This window comes from Lonchura striata, chromosome 5 (genome assembly GCF_046129695.1).
Source record: "Lonchura striata isolate bLonStr1 chromosome 5, bLonStr1.mat, whole genome shotgun sequence".
Classification (NCBI taxonomy): Eukaryota; Metazoa; Chordata; class Aves; order Passeriformes; family Estrildidae; genus Lonchura; species Lonchura striata.
This window is the reverse complement of record NC_134607.1, coordinates 3,946,855-3,966,925: the sequence shown is the minus strand read 5'-3', so window position 1 is coordinate 3,966,925 and position 20,071 is coordinate 3,946,855. Positions and strand designations below refer to the sequence as shown.

At 41.3% G+C, this 20,071-nt stretch overlaps 1 protein-coding gene across 1 annotated transcript in view; it reads right to left on the bottom strand.

Annotated features, from left to right (window-relative positions):
• Positions 1-531: 531 nt before the first annotated feature.
• ANO2 (anoctamin 2) overlaps positions 532-20,071 on the bottom strand; it is a 131,377-nt gene continuing 111,837 nt past the window's right edge. Inside the window, exons 20-25 of the mRNA XM_031503685.2 lie at positions 17,752-17,900; positions 9,911-10,063; positions 9,749-9,801; positions 7,670-7,851; positions 2,411-2,516; positions 532-959 (exon numbers count right to left, since the gene is read on the bottom strand). Of these exons, the coding sequence (XP_031359545.2) occupies positions 678-959; positions 2,411-2,516; positions 7,670-7,851; positions 9,749-9,801; positions 9,911-10,063; positions 17,752-17,900 (925 nt within the window). The 3' untranslated portion in view covers positions 532-677. The remainder of the gene's footprint in view (positions 960-2,410; positions 2,517-7,669; positions 7,852-9,748; positions 9,802-9,910; positions 10,064-17,751; positions 17,901-20,071) is intronic.

Genomic DNA, 20,071 nt, shown 5'->3' with positions numbered 1-20,071 from the left:
TGCAAGGTTTGGTGTTTAGCTTTTTGTTCAGGACAATGGGTGCCAAGGAGCTTCAGCCATTCTGATGGCCTCCCTGCTCACCAGCACATGCATTCCAGCTCCTGCTAAGCAAAGCACAATACAGCCATAGATGCAAGTGTCCAGTGATTTAAATTTCCTCTCTTCCCACATCTCCCAGAGCCCTGCATGCCCTCCAGAGGTGGCACCCTGTGGCGGCGTAGGTTAGGAAGGCACAAAGACTCCTCGAGACTCCACATGTTTGCAAACCCTCCACTGGCAGCTACAGCCAGTGAGACCATCAGGTGTGTGCACTTCTCCATGGTCAGTCCTTCTCCAAGGTCAACCCAACCTGCCCAAGGATGGAGGCTAAAGCAGGAGCACCTGCAGGAGGAGGGATGGCTGCCAGAATTCCTGCCAGGAGAATTCCTGCATGCCTCCCCAACTTGCATGCATTGTCACCACAGGAACCAGCTACAGCCCCAGTATAGCCCTTATCTCACGCTGATGAAATCTGGAAATGCTGTTCAATTGTAACAGAGCCCCTCGCATCTGGAGATCCTAAGGAAGCACAAGAGCCTCCTTTTCTCCCTGTCCCTTCTCTCCCTCCCTTGTTGAGGCTCAGAATCCCATCAGGCAGCAAGCAGAGGCAAGCACAGGCTGTCCCCTTCCCTCGGGAGTCACACCACGGTGTGCTGGGAGCTGAAGGAGGTGGAGCTGCCCCTGGGGCTGCGGTGGCACTGGGAGAAGCTGGCGGCCCTGCTCCTCCTGCCTTTGCTCCCGCTCCTGCGCTTCCGCTTGTCGCGTGCCACGAAGCTCTCGATCAGCTTCAGCTTCTCGTGCTCTTCCTTTAGGAAGAAGTCAACAAGCATGGTCTTCTCCTTTTTGATCTGTTCACTGATGTCCTTGGGAATGTCAGGGATCATCCAGTCAACCAGAACACTGAGGAACATCACCAGGTTCTGCAAGCACAGCAACAGATGTGAAGCGAGCATGAAAAATCCAAAATACTCACACTGGAGCAAAACCAAACCTTTGTTATAAGCTATGAGACAGATGTCAAACACATTTTGCTGGTGTTGTGTGGTAGTAAGCAGTTGATTAAGGCTTTATTTCAAGAAACAGCTCAGGTTTGTGCACAGCTACCCCTCAGTGTAGAGACTGAATTAAACACGTGCTTCAGGTAGGTTTGAAATAGGAAAGGAAATGGAATAATCAAATAATCCATGGTCTTAGTAGCTAAATCAACATTATTCTTTACAGGCATCCAAAGGTGCATAGTTGTCAATATCCAATTCCTTGATACTGAGTTCAGAATCCATTAATATAAGGACATCCTCCAATACCATCAAAAACCCTGAAACACAAAGCAGAGATACCTGTGTGTTTCCAGTGTGGCCTGAGCACTGAGCAGACAACCTTCATGGCCATTCTGTCCTCAAATCCTTCTGCCTGCTGACAAGCAGGATTGTTTTTTACACTGCCACAGTGTGCAAGCCAAAACCCCAAACTTGAGGTGTCAAGGTGATTACAGGTGCTGCTCATAACATCAAGCAGGAAGCAGACTGGGCAAAAGGTTTTGCTTGCTTGTGAAATCCATAGCTAAGCAATGCTCTGGGGGTTTGCATTGCCACGATAATGCTTTGAGACTGCTGTGTTGTGTAATGCCTGGAAATGTGTGAGGGCAGTTTGCTGACAGGGCTGCTAGCATGAACTCTCTGTCCCCATCCGAGACAATGGAGCTAATTAACCAGGGAATGTTCTCTGGCAGAGCAGGCAGAGGGTTTGAAGCCCAGCAGAACCAGTTCCTTTCAAGAGCTTTGAAGCCAGTGGTGGAAAATTACTAAAGGCACGGCAAAGAATCAGAAGAGGGCAATACAAACCAGGCGAGATGCACAGAAACTCTTGGGAGCAATTGGCAGGTGGGGACAAAATAAAGGCAGACTTGAAAAAGAGGGATGGGCCCAATTTGGTTGTGGAAGGATCCCAGATCATGGAGGAGGGTAAAAGGAAGCCATTGGAAAGGCAAGCCACTATAGCAAATCCCTTGCTAATGAAATCCTCACACTGGGAACAATTGAATGTGCTCCATTCAAGAAAGTAGCAAAAAACCTTGGAGGATTTATTACTTCTGTTTATTTCTTGCTTTGGGTAAAGAACAGTAGTTAACAAGCTTACACAGCATTTATGTGTTTTTACAAGTGTTACCACAGAGAGTATAAAATTTGAAAAAGTCCACTTAAACATTTAAAAGCCTGGGGCATTTTGGGGATCAGTGCTAATGCTAAAGGCTAAGGAATCTATGGGTCTTGCTTTCCATGTCTGTTGGACAAGGGCTGCTTTGGAACACACATTTGGATTCACCTATGATGATATTTGTGTGTCTGAAAGTGAAGCAGCTCAGCAGACTTACCTGAAATAGAATCACAAAAGCCAAGCGAGCGGACAAGACTGCCCAGTACTGCTTAGAAAACTCGTACTGGTGTGGGGACCAAGGTGGTTCTCTGTAGTCTTTGAACCTGGAGATGGAGACAGCTCAGTTATCACAGTTCCAGTAATTTCCTCCAGCACCAATTGCTGTGATTAATGTGATTTTCCAATCACAAAACCCAAAGAATCAAATCCTCCAGATGTTCTTACTTCAACCCTTATTATGAAATACAGCTTCAGAATTAGAGCTGGACTACCTCCACTGAATTTAACACACTTAGTCTGGTTTTCACAGTTGTAATCAAAATCAGAACTTTGTTTTAATGTTGGAAATGTCCAAATTTTAGAGGATTGACAGAAGTCTCTTTTATTTTTTAATGTAAATTTACATCAATGTACAGGGAATAAAATGCTGAAATTAAAGCAGAGAGATAGTTCAAGGCACTTTCAGACTGAGGGAGATAAATCTGCATTCATTTCACCTAAAACTTAATAAATTTAGGGAATAATTCAGCTCACTTAAAATGTGACTCATGCTTTGCTGATTCCTGTCTTTACATTAACGAAAGGGGGAGCCATGGGGAAGGCACTTCCTAAATTAACTGTCTAGCCTTGGACAGGATAAAACAGAGCCTTAGTGGTTTGGTGTAGAGACTGTTGCTTTTAGTATTACCATCAATCATTTGGAAATAAACAACAGGCTAATAAAAATCACAGATGCTCCTAAATTGGAAAGTTTTGCAAATAGCAGGAAACACAGAAAACAAAAAGAAATGGAGACAGGAAACACAATGAGAATAATACGGGGAAATGGAAAATAATTAAAAATAAAACATTTGAAGGGATAATGTTTGAAAGTGGAAATAGCCTGGAGCTTGCAGTGGCTAGCAAGTTAGCACAAGTTAGCAGGACAGTGTATGACTTGTGGGTGTATCAACCAAAGTCACAATGGTGCTGGGGTGGGAAATTACCCTTCCTCTGAACAGCCCAGGTGAATCCACACCTGGATTGCTGCATTCAGCCATTCAGCTGTGCAGATTCCAAAGGGGGGGGGGGGGGGGGGGGGGTGGAAGATAAAAATAAAAGGGAAACCAAAGAAAAAGACAGCGACAAATTGAAGGTAGTTCAGGAGAACAGTACAAGGGCTGAGGAGACTGACTCATCGGGAAGATTAAAGAGCAGCACATGTATTGCTCCACTTTGGTAAGTAACAGCCACAGTTGGACATGATAACCATGTGCAAATTGTGCCCTTAGGACTGGAAGGGATAATTTAGTGCTGTTCCCAGTGTTTGACTAGGAGTAATGGGATGAAATTAAGAAAGGGAAAATCTGTTTTGAATACCACAAAACCCGTCCTGACAGTAAGATTCATTAGACTGTGCAAAAGCCTCCATTGGGGGATAATGGAGAAGGTTCATATATAAAATCTGTCAGCTTCAGTTTGCAGGTGTGCTTGCCAAAATTACCTTCAGGTTCTACCCACATGGTTTTGCATGTTAAACTACACATTTGCAGTCCACGCATCCCCTACATCCTGCCGCTCCCTACCCCCAAGAAACTGAGTCTGGAATGCTGAATGTCATTCTGTGCTGCAGCTTCTGGAGACAAAAGACACGAGGTACAGCCCACGGGGAGGAGAAAACTACTTTAAATTTGGGGCTGTGTTAATTTAGGGAAGAACTCCCTGGGCTGTGTTAGCCCCTGGATGGTTTTGCTCAGCAGTGCATGCAGAGGTCCTGTTTTAGGATTCCTGTGCTATTCCTGCACTGCTAGATCCCCCCTCTGGTACTTTTCTGGATATTGTGGACTTCCACATGTTGCTCCAATCTATACAAATGTTGCATCAAGGACCAAAGTCAGTTCCCTTGAACTTAATCTACTTGAACATCAAAGCCAAGGAAAGCCACTGAGTTTCTTGTGGACGTTGCTGACCACTATAAATCAATCTCAGTCTTGAAACGGAGCCCAGATTCACCTGGAAGGGTCACCAACTGTGGTGGGTATTCCATTTAATGCATTCTGAGCTTCACAGACTATGTAAGTGTTGCAGGACATCAGACTCCTTGGAAAATTCACCTGGTTCAGCTGGGAATCACACTGCTTGTGATGCCTGAACCTACACTCAACAAAACACTAGCAAACGATTTATGGTGAAGGAAGATGTTGCCAGAGCTATAGATGAGGGAGCTGGGCCTCCTCCCCACCTCCTTTTTTAAATTATTCTCTGGCACATGGGACTGCAAAGGGCCTTTTCTAACCCCTAGATTCTACAGGTAGGTCTTTTTTACAAAGACCATCTTTTCAGCTAAAGAAGCATTTGGACAATATCTTCAGGTGTGATTTTTGGGGTCTTCTGTGCCAGGTCAGGATTTGATGACCCTTGTGGGTCCCTTCCTACTCAAGATATTCTATGACTCTCTGATTCCCTCACCTCTTCAATGCTTCACTCTTAAAATATTTGATTCAGCAGGTATGGTAGGAACAGCAACCAACCAGTGCTGCCAAGACCATTGTGTTTCCAAAATAGCAAGCAACTGTAATTCCAATGAAAAAGGACAAGAATATGAAGTGGTCAACATGGTTGAAGAATAGAGCACAAAAAAGTTATAAGGAAGAATATAAAAATATACACTGAAAGTAGAGAATTGTAGGGGAGGGGAAGCTGGGTGGAGAGAATTGAAGCCAGAGCTAAGACAAAGTTGTTAATGTATTTCAGAAGTCTGTTGTGTGGGGGGGAAAAAAGACTGATAGAAAAAAAATCTAACTTTATATATAGGTGGAATTTCAAATCAGTCCAAATAAACTAATCTGTTTCATTTCCTTCTTCAGCTGGCCTTGAGAAGAAATTGGAGAAAACATCCATAATCACAGAAGCAGTAGTGCAGGAGTATAAAAAAATTAGTCAGGGAAAAATGTTAGCATCCAACACTGATCACTAGGAATAGATGAGATGAATCCCATAACATTAAGAAAATAAATTCAAAGACACTTTATAAAGTTGCTGAATGTTGGAGCAGACCCATGCTAGAGGAAGAGCCCCTTGAATGACTCCATATCTGCTGCTTCCTTTTTTCAGTGTGACTAGTAGGTTTGTGTGTACTCCATCATCATACAAGGCTACAAGGATTAAAAGGGAAAAACCAATAAAAATATCCCATATCTTAGCAAGATTTGCTTCTAATCTGCCTTCAGCTATTCAAATGCCATTTTTCCCTGAAAGAAAAAAAAGTAAAATTACAACTAATGCTGTGCATCAGAACAGCTTTGCTGCAACCTTTATTTGGAAGCAGTGCCAAAGAGTTCACAGCACTGCAGAAAATGCTGCTCTAAATATTTGAAGAATGTATTCTGTATGTTCAGAGTTGTTTCTGGCCTGTTACGGTTATTTTTAAGATACCTTAATCTCTGGCAATGCCCGTAAGGAGAAAAATGCAGCCCCATTACAACCACAGTTATCTCCAGAGGTCACAGAAATCTAAGAATAAGAGAGGTCAGTTTGTTCCCAATGCATTTGCCAGAAACAGAAATACAGATTTTATTTCCAGCTCGAGGGGCAGCGTGTGGTTGCCTGTCTCTTGGGACTCCAGTTAGAGACCCCGTACTTTATCACAGTGATAGTTCTGTCCAAAGCTGAGATTTTGATAAGATTCAAATGAGGCAGATAATAATGAGAAACAGTGTTTGTGGATGCTGACATATTTTCCCAATTGTTTCCTGATAAGAGTAATGTTCCCATAGTTCTGTCTCAGTCAGACTAACACATGGTCAAACATTAATTTTTGTCCTTTTCTCAGTCTCTTAGAGGGTGTCATCAGGAAGGGACCACTTTTGAACACGGTGTAGATAATTCCCTCCTCCCTGTATTTGGGCTCTGTTGAGTATTAGCTGCGTATGACCCAACCAATGTGAGGAGTGCCTTTCACCCTGTTGTTAATGCACTCATTTCCAAACATACCAGCACTTAAACATCTACAAACAGTGGTCAGTGGATGGAACAAGGTAAAAAGCAGCATAGTGAAAGTAGCAAAATCACAGTGAAGTGGATCAAGATGCTTCTTGAAGGAAAATACATGAGAATTTAGGGATGAAAAATTAAAACGTGCTAGAGTGAGAGTGGAAAAGCATTTAGTAGACTTACAAATCTGAAAGTCCAGAGATGCTGCATACTTTAATAGGGAATACTTTGATAATAAAAAAGTCCCAGCAGCAGAAATAGGGAATTGCAGAGCTCATATGCTTATAAGTTGATTAAAAGTTAGGAGTGCATTCATCTATCCTGTGCTGTAATTAAGGTGAGAAGGTAGGTTCTCCCCAAGGGCAATCCCAACAGCACTTCCAGAGTGACAGGGACATATTTCTCTCCCAGCTTCCTGTGAAGAAACTGGGGGGTGTCATTTTGTGGGTTATAGTTGGGCAAGATATACACCCCACTTAAAAACATTGAAATGTACTGCAAATCAAAACAAGGGAAAATCACTCTACATTCAGGCTATCCTTAAATAAATGGAAGAGGAACTTTTATAATAATTCTGTGCCATTGCAGAGACCAAGCACAGGGGGATTTCAAGGAAGTCAAGGAGGAAGGGGAGACAGGCTGGGGGTTGTAATGCCTTAAACCAGCTCTTTGAATTTCTGCATATTACTATAAAAATACAAGTTACTTTGAAAGCTGGACCTACATTAGTGATTTCTTATGCAAACTGGAACTAATCTATAGGTATCTGGTATTTGGAACATATTTTAAATGAAGTGGAGCCTTGTTTACCCAATCAGAAAAGATGTATCTGAAATAGCAGACTAGTACATGGCGACAGGTGCAGGTTCAAAAGATGGGCATAATATATTGAAAACTGATATCTCAGCAAGCAAGGACTAAATTTAATAAAGACAGAGAAAGCCTGGTTCTAATTACTGGGTGTCCATTTAAAAAAAAAAAAAAATCATTATTTTTAATTAAAGCTATATCTTTCAGCAAAGAAAGTGTTAGTTTGCATTTTTCTGTGGATCAAATCTGTCTAAATTTTGCCTTTAAATGCCCTGAAAAAAAACCTTTTAAAGACTTTGTAACACAGTAAGAATCTTCTAAAAGCAGCACTTCCAAAACCACATTTTCAAAGGCACATGAATATTGCTGAATATGTGGCCAAATAAGTGAATTTTATCAATTCCCACTTTGAAAAATGACGTAAGAGCCAAGAAAATTCCCTCAACTGTGTAAACTGCCCGTACAAGTACTTTACCTGCAGAATGAAACCTCCTGAGCAAACAGGGAGTTTTCTGGCTGTGTCCCAGCCTTGAGCTGGCTGACATTGAAGTAGGAGAGGGTGTGATTGATGAAGCCATGCATGGTTCCATTCTGGCTGTATGCATATTGATACATAAGGCGTGGGATGAAATCGGAGGTGACAGCAATGACAAAAGCCTGAGAGATGGAAAAACAAACAAAAAACCAAAAAACAAACAAGCAAACAACAGCATTGTGAATCTGTGTCTCCAGGTTAAGTAATTCAGGGGAAAATTTTCATGTTCAGATAAATTTAGAATGGTGGTGAAGGGAGAGTTATATGGCCAGAACTGGTACAGAATATTTGCACAGTAACCTGCTCTGTCTCTCCAAGGGAAAGCTCAGCTAGGGAAGTAGCAAAAGCAATTAATGGACTGTACACTGCTCCAATTGTTTTGATCTCTGGAGCCACTAGGAGGTTTATCACTAGTTTTTAAAAAAAAAACCTACAATGGGCTACATTTTGGTGTAGTGACACCAAACCTGTTGAGTGTAAATGCCCATTTTCCTCTCAGCATCAGGATTCACACATCTCACACAGGGGGATCTCGTGCTGGTATTAAACCTAATGAGACTGGTATCCCATAAAACCGGTGTAATTTTGGGGGCAATCAGTCACAGAAATCCCTACATCTTATCAATACAAATCCCTTTGATTTCTGCTCTGGACTCTCTCCTGCTGGAGCAGGTCCAGAGGAGGCCATGAAGCTGGCCAGAGGACTGAAGCCCCTGTGCTATAGAGACAGGCTAAGAGAATTTTGATTGTTCAGGAAAAGAGAAGGACTTGGGAGGTGATTTAAGAGCCCCTTCCAATGCATGAAGAGACTCCAAGAGACCTGGAGAGGAACTTTTGACTTTTGAGTGACAGGACAAGGGGGAATGGCTTCACACTGACAGAGAGCAGGTTTAGATTGGATATTGGGAAGGACTTTTTCCCTGTGAGGTGGTGATGCCCTGGCACAGGTTGCCTGGAGAAGCTGTGGCTGCCTCATCCCTGGCAGTGCCCAAGGCCAGGTTGGATGGGGCTCAGAGCAACCTGGGCTAGTGGAAGGTGTCCCTGCCCATTGCAGGGGCTTTGGAATGAGTTGATCATTAATGTCCCATCCAACCCTAACCATTCTACAATCCTATGATGATTTAAAACTATATTTTGCCACATAATAATTTCCTGCATCAATATTATCCAGATGGAGAAGCAGAATTGGGCATTCAGTCCTTTTTTTCAAACAGGTATGCACATATTTACATTTCTTTCAAGAAAAGTTATCCAATCATACTTTACTGGAATCCCCAGGAAATAAACATTTCCAGAGTTTGATCAACACAGGAAATAATCAAGGATCAAAAATCTGCAAAGTGTATTCAGAGAAAAACAAGAGGCTGCAGAGTTTTTCTCCTCCAGCACAGTTCAGTGCTGGACAACTGAAGTCTGTGCCTGACAGTGAGATTATGGGAATGTTCAGGGTTCCACAGATTTCCTACCTTAATTACTGGAAACTGGAGAGCCATGAGTGAACAATTCGAACTCCACCCAAGTGAAACAACACTGCCCCTCTGGAGGCATTAAGAGTGCTGTGCTGTTGTGCTGGGAGCTATTTTATTAAAGAAATTACATAACACCTCTCCACAAGTTCTCCCTTCAGTAGTGAAAATCACCTCCCTTTCTAAAAGGCTTTGATACCTTTAATATCTCTGGTATTATTCCATGACCTTGAAGGCATTTTCCAGCATAAATGATTCAATGAGATTCTGATCTGTAGGCTAAAAACCCACTAGAAACTATTAGGATTAAAGTCCTAGGGCATGAGATTTTTTATCTTAAAGCATATAGAGGAAAATTTTACTTAGGGAGTACATACAGCACAATAAACATAATATATTTGTATTCTGTTGTATTGGAGCAACTGAGAGATGCTGCTTTTAAATTATGTTGAAGGAACTGTAAACAATAAATTATAAATAATTTTAAATTACATTAAAGGAACAGTAGAAGCTCCCAAGATCATGGTAAGAAACTGCTGTACCAAACACTTACATTAATAATCACTGAAAGCTTTCCAATACCACTCAAGATGTTATACCAAATACCTGTAAATGAAAGAAAAAAAAACGTATTAATGGGCTCATTATAAATTTTCTTCTTTGTTTAATTGTATTTTTGGTCTTATCTTCACTGCAATTCTCTTTTATTACTCACCTATATCCTTTTCTCTCACTGTGTCTGGCCTCCTCAGCTCAGTAACAAATTTTTTTGCATCAAGACGAACCTCGATGATGTTGTTCAGAAGTGCAAAGACAGGGGCCAGAGGGAAGGAGGCAACAAAGAGTGTGACAAAGCCAAACTGGATAACTGGGGAGGGAAAAAAATTATGGTTTTTGATAGCTTCTGAAGGGAGCAGCAAATTGTTGATGATCTTTGTGCATTACCAACCCCATAAAATTCCACTTTCCAGTTTGGTCCCAGGAATAAATATCCCAGAGTATGGCTAAGAAGAGAAAAGTTTGTCACTGTGCTTTATGAATGTTTCAAATAAAGCTTCAAGCTGCTAGCACAAGCACAAACCAAAGGAAACAATAAATTTAATAAAGAACAAAAGGTTCAGGGTCTATTTTTCTGCATTTATACATAATTAACTGATTAGTCCATGCTGTTTCTTTCCAGTCCTTTTCCCTGTAAGAAAAAGCACACACAATCAAGCAAAAGTAGAAAATCTACAAGGTGCCACTATTTCTCCTCAGCTTCCTTTGTAAAACTTGGTGGCAGGCTGTGAAAAGCAAGAACAGAAGTGTCTCTGTGGATGCAGGAGCCAGTGGTGCTGTGCAGCACTTTCATCCCTCCTTTTGTCACTGATACCTTCCAAGTTCAGAAATACTCCTCTTTAAATCTAAACAAAGGTGAATTTTATACAAACATATATTTAAAAAATATATTAAACTAATAAATCTGTCTGTCATCTACATCTCAACATTAAAAAAATATTAGCATAGAAAAAGTATTGTTATGTTTCAATGCCCTGTTTACTGTGGCTTCTTTTTTGGCAAATCCCTGTATAAGTTCTCTCTCTATTGAGGGAGGAATTGCACTTTTCTGAGAAAATAGCCCAATATTCTGTGCACATAGCACAATATTATACTTCAAAATATTTTCCTTCAGCATTGTTGTTACAACCTACAACTAACTCTTGAAACAGTTTCCCCCAGGACCTTGTCTCACATGCACCTTTTTATTCTGTACAAGTCCTCAGATGTTTTCCCTTTCTGCTCTCAGGAACAATGTATTTGCACACAAAAGTAAAATCTCTGTATATAAATTATATGATCTTTAGAGTTTCATTCTTATTGTTTTGTTCTGAGATTGAGTGTATACACTAAAATGGTGCTTTTTCAAAACATGCAAACATCCTACCCTTGAAATCATACTTTCCTGACTATTTTATGTTCACAGTCAGGAAAAGGAATTAAAAAGGAAATAAAACCAGATGTTAAAGTAATGTCCCCAAAAACTGTGAAATGCTTAAAAAAATACATATCCCCAAAATATGCCTTATTTGGTTCTAAGTGAATTTAGCAGGAATACAGCTGGGAGAATTCTATAAGAAGATAAAATTAAAACAAAAAATATATATATTTGCAATGCTTTAAGAATAAACCACACACCCATTTGCTTTGATGTTTTTTGTAGCCCCTTCATTCATTGGGAAAATGCAGTTTAATTTTTTTTCAAGTTCATGAAAAAATGTTCAAGGTATGCAAAAGACTTCTGGATAATTGTGTAAATATGTCTTCATAGAAAACTCTGCGCCAGAAGTGTTTGTGTGGCCATCCTGAAATCTCTTCAACCTTCTCAACTCCTTCTTATGCAAGTGTAAATGATGCAAAAAGCAGGCAAGAAAAGCAACACCAAAGCCAAACCCAGAATTTAGATGGCCTTGTGCAACAAACTAGCAAACAATCATTAAATGGAGGATTCTTTGAACAGGCTAAGCAATTCACAGGTATTTGCTGAGTGTGATCAGTGTTTCTAGAAACAAACCTGAACAGATTACAAAGAGAAGAATCTCTGTCCAGATCCCAGAAGGAATCTCATCTCAGCATGCTGGAGTTCTGTGGATGATTGTCTGGACACACTGGAAATATTTACAATACTTTTAGGACACTCACACTCTTCCATCAAGGACAGTTGACACCAAGTTGTCCTTTTTTTGCCTGAAAAACTCGATAGTAATCCTTAAATACCCTTTTTATGTTCACATTTCTGCCACAAGGTCTCCATACAAAGCTCTTTACGTGTCCATGTACAGGGAAAAGGCTACAGAGACCTGTGCCAGGAGCTGGATTTCTGGCCACCCCTGCTGTTTCATTTTTTTCCTACCATGAGAGATTAACATTTCCCAGGCCCATGGGAAAAACTGGAAAATAAAACAATAGAAGGCTGGGTATAGTGGAAAGTCAGGAACATGGGAAACATCTTCTCCTGGGGCATCCAAGCAGGACCCTGGATGTGCTGTCACTGACACAGAGCCTTCATCCTTCTGATGAGGGAAAAAGCCCAAAGCACACGCTGGTGGTGCCTTTAGTGTCTGAGTTGGGCAGGAAAGAGGCCAAGGGCTCAGAGCCAGCCCTTGAGTTTTGTAACACCTGATGCCACATCTGCAGCACCTCAGCCAGCCTCGGGCCCCAGACAAAAACTCTGAAGGACAAACAGAATCCAAAAAAGTGTCTCAGGTCACAGCCCTTCTCAGAATCCACTCTTCACAGAAGCTGTGCAGAGTCTGAGCAGAACCCCAGCCCGACAGCACCCTGCTCCTCCAAGTCTGGCCTCTAAGTTATGACTAAGAGCACAAATCAATTTTAAATTTTAAATTATGAATCTGGAGGGTGGTGGCTGCTGCTGTTGTGTAAGAGACACAGAATCAGTCCCCAGCACAAAACCTTCCGTGCTGTGGATCGCTTGTTCTACGAGATTTGCACACTCAGTGGTGTGAGTAACCCAAGTATCTTTTACCTCAAGTACCTGTTTTACCTCACCTAAGACAAGGTATTTATTTATTTACAATTCTGTTATTTTTTTCCCCCCTCTCTTCTTTATCAAGAATATCTGTCATAGGATCATGTGTTAGTAGAAGTAAACAGTGGAAAAATCACTTCTGTGCTAAGCAGCTTTCCAAATCCTAGGAAGAAAATTTTCATATACACCCAGGCTGAAAAACTAAGGAAAAGGTGTCATTTATAACTCTTCTGTAATAAATGTATGTAACAAGCCTACACACAACCACCAAAGGTATTTTCAAAACCATCCTCATTATAGAGATTAAAGAAAAATGCAGGCTTCTCTTCAGTGATTTTTTTTTTTCTTTTTCTGCCTCACACATTGCCTTTTTGATGGCTTTTCCTGCTTTAGGGGAAATCCTTCCAAACCTCTCAGATTGATCCTTATAGTAGTCAGTAGCTACAAACATGGATCTGGTAATTTTCTCCTTGTGCCATTGTTTTTAAACAGAAGTTGGATGATGAAACCTTTTATTATTACTTCTTGAGGAAAAATGTTTTTAATCAATTGCCACATGAAGCTTGGACTCCTAGAGGGGTTAAGCTAGAGAAGGGAAGACCAAATGTAATAGGAATCTGAAAATCATTGCTGATTTCAGTTTCTTCTCAAGGAAACATAAATTTCAGACATTCATGTGCATCATTTTGCTCTTGGAGCCAATTTAATAAAATTTCTTTCATTAGCAATATTTATTGCTACTCTAAATATCGATTTCTTGCCAACTTCTATCATTGCAGGCCAGTTGCACACGTTGCAAACTTGCTGCCATGTGGAAGAGGAAATTGCTGTACGTGCTACCTACTTTGGGAATGCACATGGTATGGTACATTGGCCTGGGTCAAAAGCCTTCCCACAGTTTTGGAAGCAGGAAATGCTAAGGACAGTTTTGACACATGTTGACAGTGACAATTTATGTTTCAGGATTACTTAAGCAAAATTTTCTGATCACTCATTTTACAAGTGTCTCCACTAAGAAATGCAGGAATATGTCAGTTAATAATATCAAAATAAACAGTCATCAGAAATGTCACTGGTGCATGTCAAATCTTTGTGCAGATGTGCTACTGACAGTCAAGCCTGCACAACAAAAAAGCTCAGCAGAGTCTGCTGGTGAAATCAGATTCAAAGTCTTTCACCCTAAAAAATTAATCTTGTTATCCATAGAATCATTTAGTCTGGAAAGGACATTTAAATGTCATCTAGTCCAAACTCGTGCAATGAGCTGGGATTTTCAACTAAATCCTGTTGCTCAGAGCTTCATCCAACCTCACCTGGAATGTTTCCAGGGATGGGGCATGCACCACCTCTCTGGGCAACCTATGCCAGTGTTTTACCATCCTCATTGTAAAAAAAATTCCTTCTTACAGCTAATCTAATTTGTTGGCATGGACTTGAATGACTGATATTTTGCAGAAACAATTTCAGTGAACAGAGTCACCTTTCCCAAATGGGAAAATAGAGGAAGTTAAAAAATAACCAGTAAATCTTGCTATTTCTATGAACCTACCATGATTTAAATGAGGGCAGGGGTAGGAGAGTGAGAAAGTGGAAGTCTCTCTGAGGCTTCAGTATTGTTAGAATAAGAAACAAGAAAAAAAATTAAAGCAGATGGGAAATGGGCATCCCCAAATTTAAGTGGGGTAGTTATCATCAAAAACTCCTTCACGTGTGGTGCATCATGCTGCAAAACACATCCTGAGACTGCTCCAAGCCCTGTCCCTCACAGAAGTGCTGCCTTAATGGGATTAATTTGCTTCATAACTAAGTGAAAAGAGAATGTGTGATTTGCCATGTGGGCAGTGGGCCAGACTCCAGGTTTTGACAGAAATCAGTAAAAAAAGATTGGATATATGGATTAAAAAGGCAAGGAGTGCCTGTGATTAGGGTCCAGCCTAGTGAATGATAGACTTGGAGGCAAGAGTATTAGCTGAGGATGTCACCCATCCTTAAAAGTGGGAACATCCTGGCAGGACAAACCTGAATGTAGTGACTACTCACACTTGGATACATAATCTTTCTGCTTCTGCATGAAATCCCTTCACCATCTTCATGGGGGAACCCCAAAGGCTGCAGCAAGCCCCATCTGCAATTCCTCCTTCAGCTGCTTCATTCCAGATTGCCACTGATGCCTGAGGGGGGTTGCCTGAGTAAATCAGTGTGAAAACTAAGAAGTTCTGAAACAGCAGCCAGATTTTTCTCTTTTCCTTAATACCATACCTCTTCTTGCATTCCAGTAACCCTGCCTTTTTTAAACAATTCAGGAGACAAGAAAATCTTCCCCTGGCCTTCTGCATTGCTTCCCTTCCCACTGTCCCCAGCTCAAAATTAGAGAAATAGATAAATAATCTGCTGAGCTGCCTCTTGCAGCGGGATGCCCTTGACAACATTCCCAGCTGGCAGGTTCAGTGCTGAGCTGCACCAAGTGCTTCCTGCCAGCGTGGGTGGTCTGAGCAGTGGATCTGACAGCTGAGAGCAGGGACATGCACCCAGGGCAGCAACCAGGGCTGGGGAGGTGCAGCTTGGCTTTCATCTGCTGCACATTTGTTTGCAAATCCCACAGGCAGGGCACAGCTTGGCAGACTGTGAGGTTCTCCACTTGGGAAGCTCATCCTCCTGTTGTAAACAAATGTTTAGGTCGATAATTCATCCGTTCATTTTCCCTGAATCACCCCTGAGTGGCTGCAGGCTGAGGAGCTCATCACTGTTTATGAACCCAGCACAAGGAACTCATTGAAATGACAGTCTTAGTGTCCAGTGATTTATAACATCAGCAGCTTAAACCTTGATAATACAAGTCAGATTCATGGAATGGAATCATAGAATACCCTGAGTTGGAAGGGAACCATCAAAAGGAACCATCAACTATCCCAAGTTGGAAGGGAACCATCAAAATCCAACTCCAACACAAGGATCCCACCACATTCCTGAGAGCATTGCCCAAGCTCTGGCAGGCTTGGGGCTGGGACCACTTCCCTGGAACAGGAACCCCCAAACCTTAACATACTGTGGTGGTACTTCTGCATTTCTTTATTAAAAACAAACAAACAAACAAAAAAAAACCCAAAAAACATGAACCTACTTATTTCAGTGACTCATCTTGGCAATTTCTAGAACTTGCTCCTAAAATTAAAAGAACCCAAACAGTTCCCTAAGGGGCAGCATAACAAATGGCTAAACATGGGAGCTCCAAGAGGTACTCTGAAGTCAGAACACAGGTGAGGAAAACTCCATTTTCTTCACTGAAGAACAGACTACTGACCTGCTTCCTTTCTGAGCAGGTAGCCTTAAATGAACCCTTAAAACAAATCTGGCATTTTGGAAATTATGTTCAAGCTCACAGCATTGGAGCATCACTTTTCACAAAGCAGAATCAAGGCCACTGACAGCAAACCCAAGCAATGCAGACAAACACCACACTAGTATATATTTGTTACTGGTAGCTAAAGTCCTTAGACTTTAGTCCTCCTTGTCCTTAGATCTAGCTAACCAAGAAATTTGGGTTGTTAAAAACAAATATTTCTGAGTTATTCCTGAGCCTAAAAATACAAAAAAAAATTTACAGGTATTATGTCTGTGGGGTTTTTTTTACCATTGTTCAACTTCAAAAATTGCCAAGAGGCTTGCTTAAAGTTTACAGGAAGAAAAATCATCTTGAGCTGAAGTAACCCATGGAAAAAAATCTGTCCTAAACGATAACTTTTCAACAAAAAGTGTGTAGAAGGGGATAAGGTAACAGCAGTGACAACACAGACTTAAGGTGAGCTGGAACAATTGACAGGGAGATAATAGGAGGTGAGGGATTCTTGATGGCACTACAGAGGGCAAGGCTGGGATCCTAAACATATTAATAAGACATCCCCAAATCTGTCATAATGCAAAATACCTTGTATATACTTAGACATTTATAGATTTACATAAATCCACCATTCTATAAATTGTAATGTATTCGTTTAAAATTCAATTATAAATTATATTTACAAACCAAGATTGTTTCTGTACAGAGAGATAAACCACGTATGGTATTTAATATTTTCACCATAAAATATGCTCCCCTTTAGATATTTTGAAAATAGTGACTTGTGTTAAAACAGGAGTTGCCACATTCAATATTTAACAGATGTCTGGTTTTCCAGATGCCCATTGAGCTTCTCCCTGAATTCTTGTGTGACCTAAAGCTTGGGTTTGCCTGGATTATTTCTCTCCTTTCTATTCCCCTACCCACAGCATTCCTGCTTTACCCTTCCCTGCTTCTGCAGGGTCTACTCATGGGGCAGGGATAAGGCTGTGCTCCCCAGTAGGAGAAAAACATGGATACATGGCAGTGTATCCATGCCATTAAAATGGTTAAGGGATGAAAGAACCTGATGAGCAAGGAGAAGCTGAGAGCACTGGGATTGCTGTACCACAGGAAAAAAAAAAAAGGGGTCAGGGCATCTTACCCATGTGGCCAGTTGGAGGACACAGAGCTAAAACCTTCTCAAGGGCACCCAGTGAAAGGACAAGAGGCACAGGGCACCAATGGAAATGAAGGGAGTGCAACTTAAACTTTAAAAATTCTGTGGTGTAAGGGTGATCAAATACAGGAAAAGTTGTTGAATCTCCATCCCTGGAAATACTCAAAACCCAACCGGACAAGTCTCTGAGCAACGTCCTCTACCTGGCCTCGCTTTGAGCAGGAGGTTGGAACAGCTGATCTCCAGAGATTCCCTCTAACAATAGCTGTTGATTCTGTGGCCAGGTGGTTTCTATTCACTTTCCTCAGCTGGGAACACTGGAATCTGGCAGCAGAGTATTTACAGATACTGGGATTCATCATTGTTTCTCTGTTGGCACTATGGTAGTCTCATAGCCCTGCTGCTTCACATGGAATTTCTGCAAGCTACAAGTGCTGGGGTATTTTTCCTTCTCTCTCATGGCCATGTCTGACATGCAGTCCTATGTAAAACCATGGTTACTGCAGAAAGGGAAAGGAAATTCTGAAAACTTACTCATTTCCATGTATTCTGGAGTCAGCCCAGTGAAAGGTTCCAAGATGTAGTCGAGATCCCACTGCTGAGGGTGCTTGGATTGGTTGGTGTCCATTTCCTTTACCTCTGTTCTTTCATCCTTCAGCTTTCTAAAGAGCTTCTTGAGCTTCCTGAGGAAGAAAAGTTCAGATTGAACCAAGTCTGGTTTTTTTTTTTCTCTAAAAGATTTGGCCCAAGTCTTTGCACAGCAACACAAAATTAATCCTCTGTTACTTTGGTGCATCACAGGGGGAGTTTACACCACCCTGGGCAAGTACAGATGTTGTTTAATGACAGGTACAAGCTTCTGGAATTGAATCCAGTACTTTATAATATTTTTTCTTTCTAGATGCATATTCCAAGGGGATCTTCCTGAAGATCCTGGAATCGAAATAGTATTAGTAATTAGTACTCTAAAGAACAACATAGTGAGTACCTCTCTTTTAACAAAATACAAAATGTAGTGGTTTAATTCCACATTTTTACTACAGGCACACTTTTATCTCAATATAAAAATTGGGATCTTCCAGTATAATAGAATTTTAATGTAAAAAAATTACCAGAGGTTCATGGGTTGCCCAGAAAAGCTGCAGCTGCCCCATCCCTGGAAGTGTTCAGTGCCAGGTTGGATGGGGCTCTGAGCAGCCTGGGATAGTGGAAGGTGTCCCTGCCTATGGCAGGAGGTTGGAACTGGATGAACTTCAAAGTCCCTTCCAACCCAGGCCATTCTGTGATTATGGGATATTTCCAAACAAAGAGGGTGCAAGAATGTATTGACAGTATAAAAAACCGTATCAAACACTGTCCCACTGAAACAGGGATACAAATTTAATGACAATGACAAATAAATTAGAGTAAAATGAATAATTTCTATTTTACACTGAGAAATTCCCATGGAAAACCACAGTAGAATGAGGTATTTCTTCACAATCAAGGCAGCAAAGTACAGTTGAATTAGCACAAAATACCTAGATTTATACTTATTGAATATCTTTCTTTTGCAGATGATATTTATCTTCCACAGAAACATACGGCACTATTTAGTTCTTCAAATATGTGCCATGAGTGGAAATCCAGACTAATTCCAATGATGTCTTGCCAATAGTGTAAGCAGGGCTCTCCCACAGCATCTTCCCCCACAGCTTGTGATAAACCCTTTGAACTGTAGGTGTGTGGCCTGGATACAGGAATATTTGGGAGAAGGGGTTTTCCTTTGGACCTCCAAGGAAGCAGAACCACTTTCCCGGACCCTGGCTCCAGTAGCAGGGCAAGGCTGAGGAACAAAAGCTGGCAAACACAATAAAGGCTTTGCTATGTGAGTTTATTGCTTCATTCCCAAATTTACACTGAGCCATGGGATCACTGTGTTCCCACAGTGACTGAGAAATTTCTGCCCCTACCAGTGTTTACAGGACCCATTCCATTTCATCACCAGTGTGGAGGAATTTGGGATTGGAAGATGCTCTTTAAACAGGTCTAGATTGCATCAAGCCCTCTCAGATCTGGGATCATAAACTTTCAAAAATCAACAGGACAACTCCTGCTTTTGTTTGAGGTGGAAGGAAGATGTAGCTCCCAAGTCTGATGGTAACATCAGTACTTTGCTATTACTGGCATCCAGGACACTCAGATTGCACAGTTTTAATGAAAGGGTGAGGGTAAATTTAAAATGCTTCACGAGACAGGATTAGATGAATCCTTACAAAGACATTTATTCCTACATCATGGAAACTCAGCCATTTCAAGACACTAAATTCCCTTTCTCCCCCTCTGCCTTTATGGCAGCCAAGGGAACTGGCCTGTGACAAAGGTGATGTAGCATTCAGAGGGTAGGAATCTGGGGCAGAATTTAAAGCAATCAAAGAATTCTCTTCCAACATATCCCAATTAATTTCCTAGTGTGAGGGACTCTCAGAGGATGGTGAACAATAGGTCCAAGAAAATGCTAATTTCTGTTCCAATGAAATAAGACAAGTATAATGTCCCTCACACTTCTGTGGGCAGATGAGAGTGATGATCTCCTTGTCACAGCACAGCAGCAGCTGAGATAAAATTTGGGTGTGTTTTGATGTGAAATCTGTGCACGTGTGACCTAATCCTTCAGCTACAGCACCACAGAATGGAGTTCTGGAGTTTAATGCATACACACACCTCCCACGAGAATCCAGTAACTAAAGCAATTGTTGTTATTTTTAATGTTTATTTGGGAACACACCAAATCCAGGGCTCAGTTGCTCAGAATAATTTTAAAATTTTTATCTGGTTATCTGTAAGCCAGGCATGATGAACAGTACCTTTAACC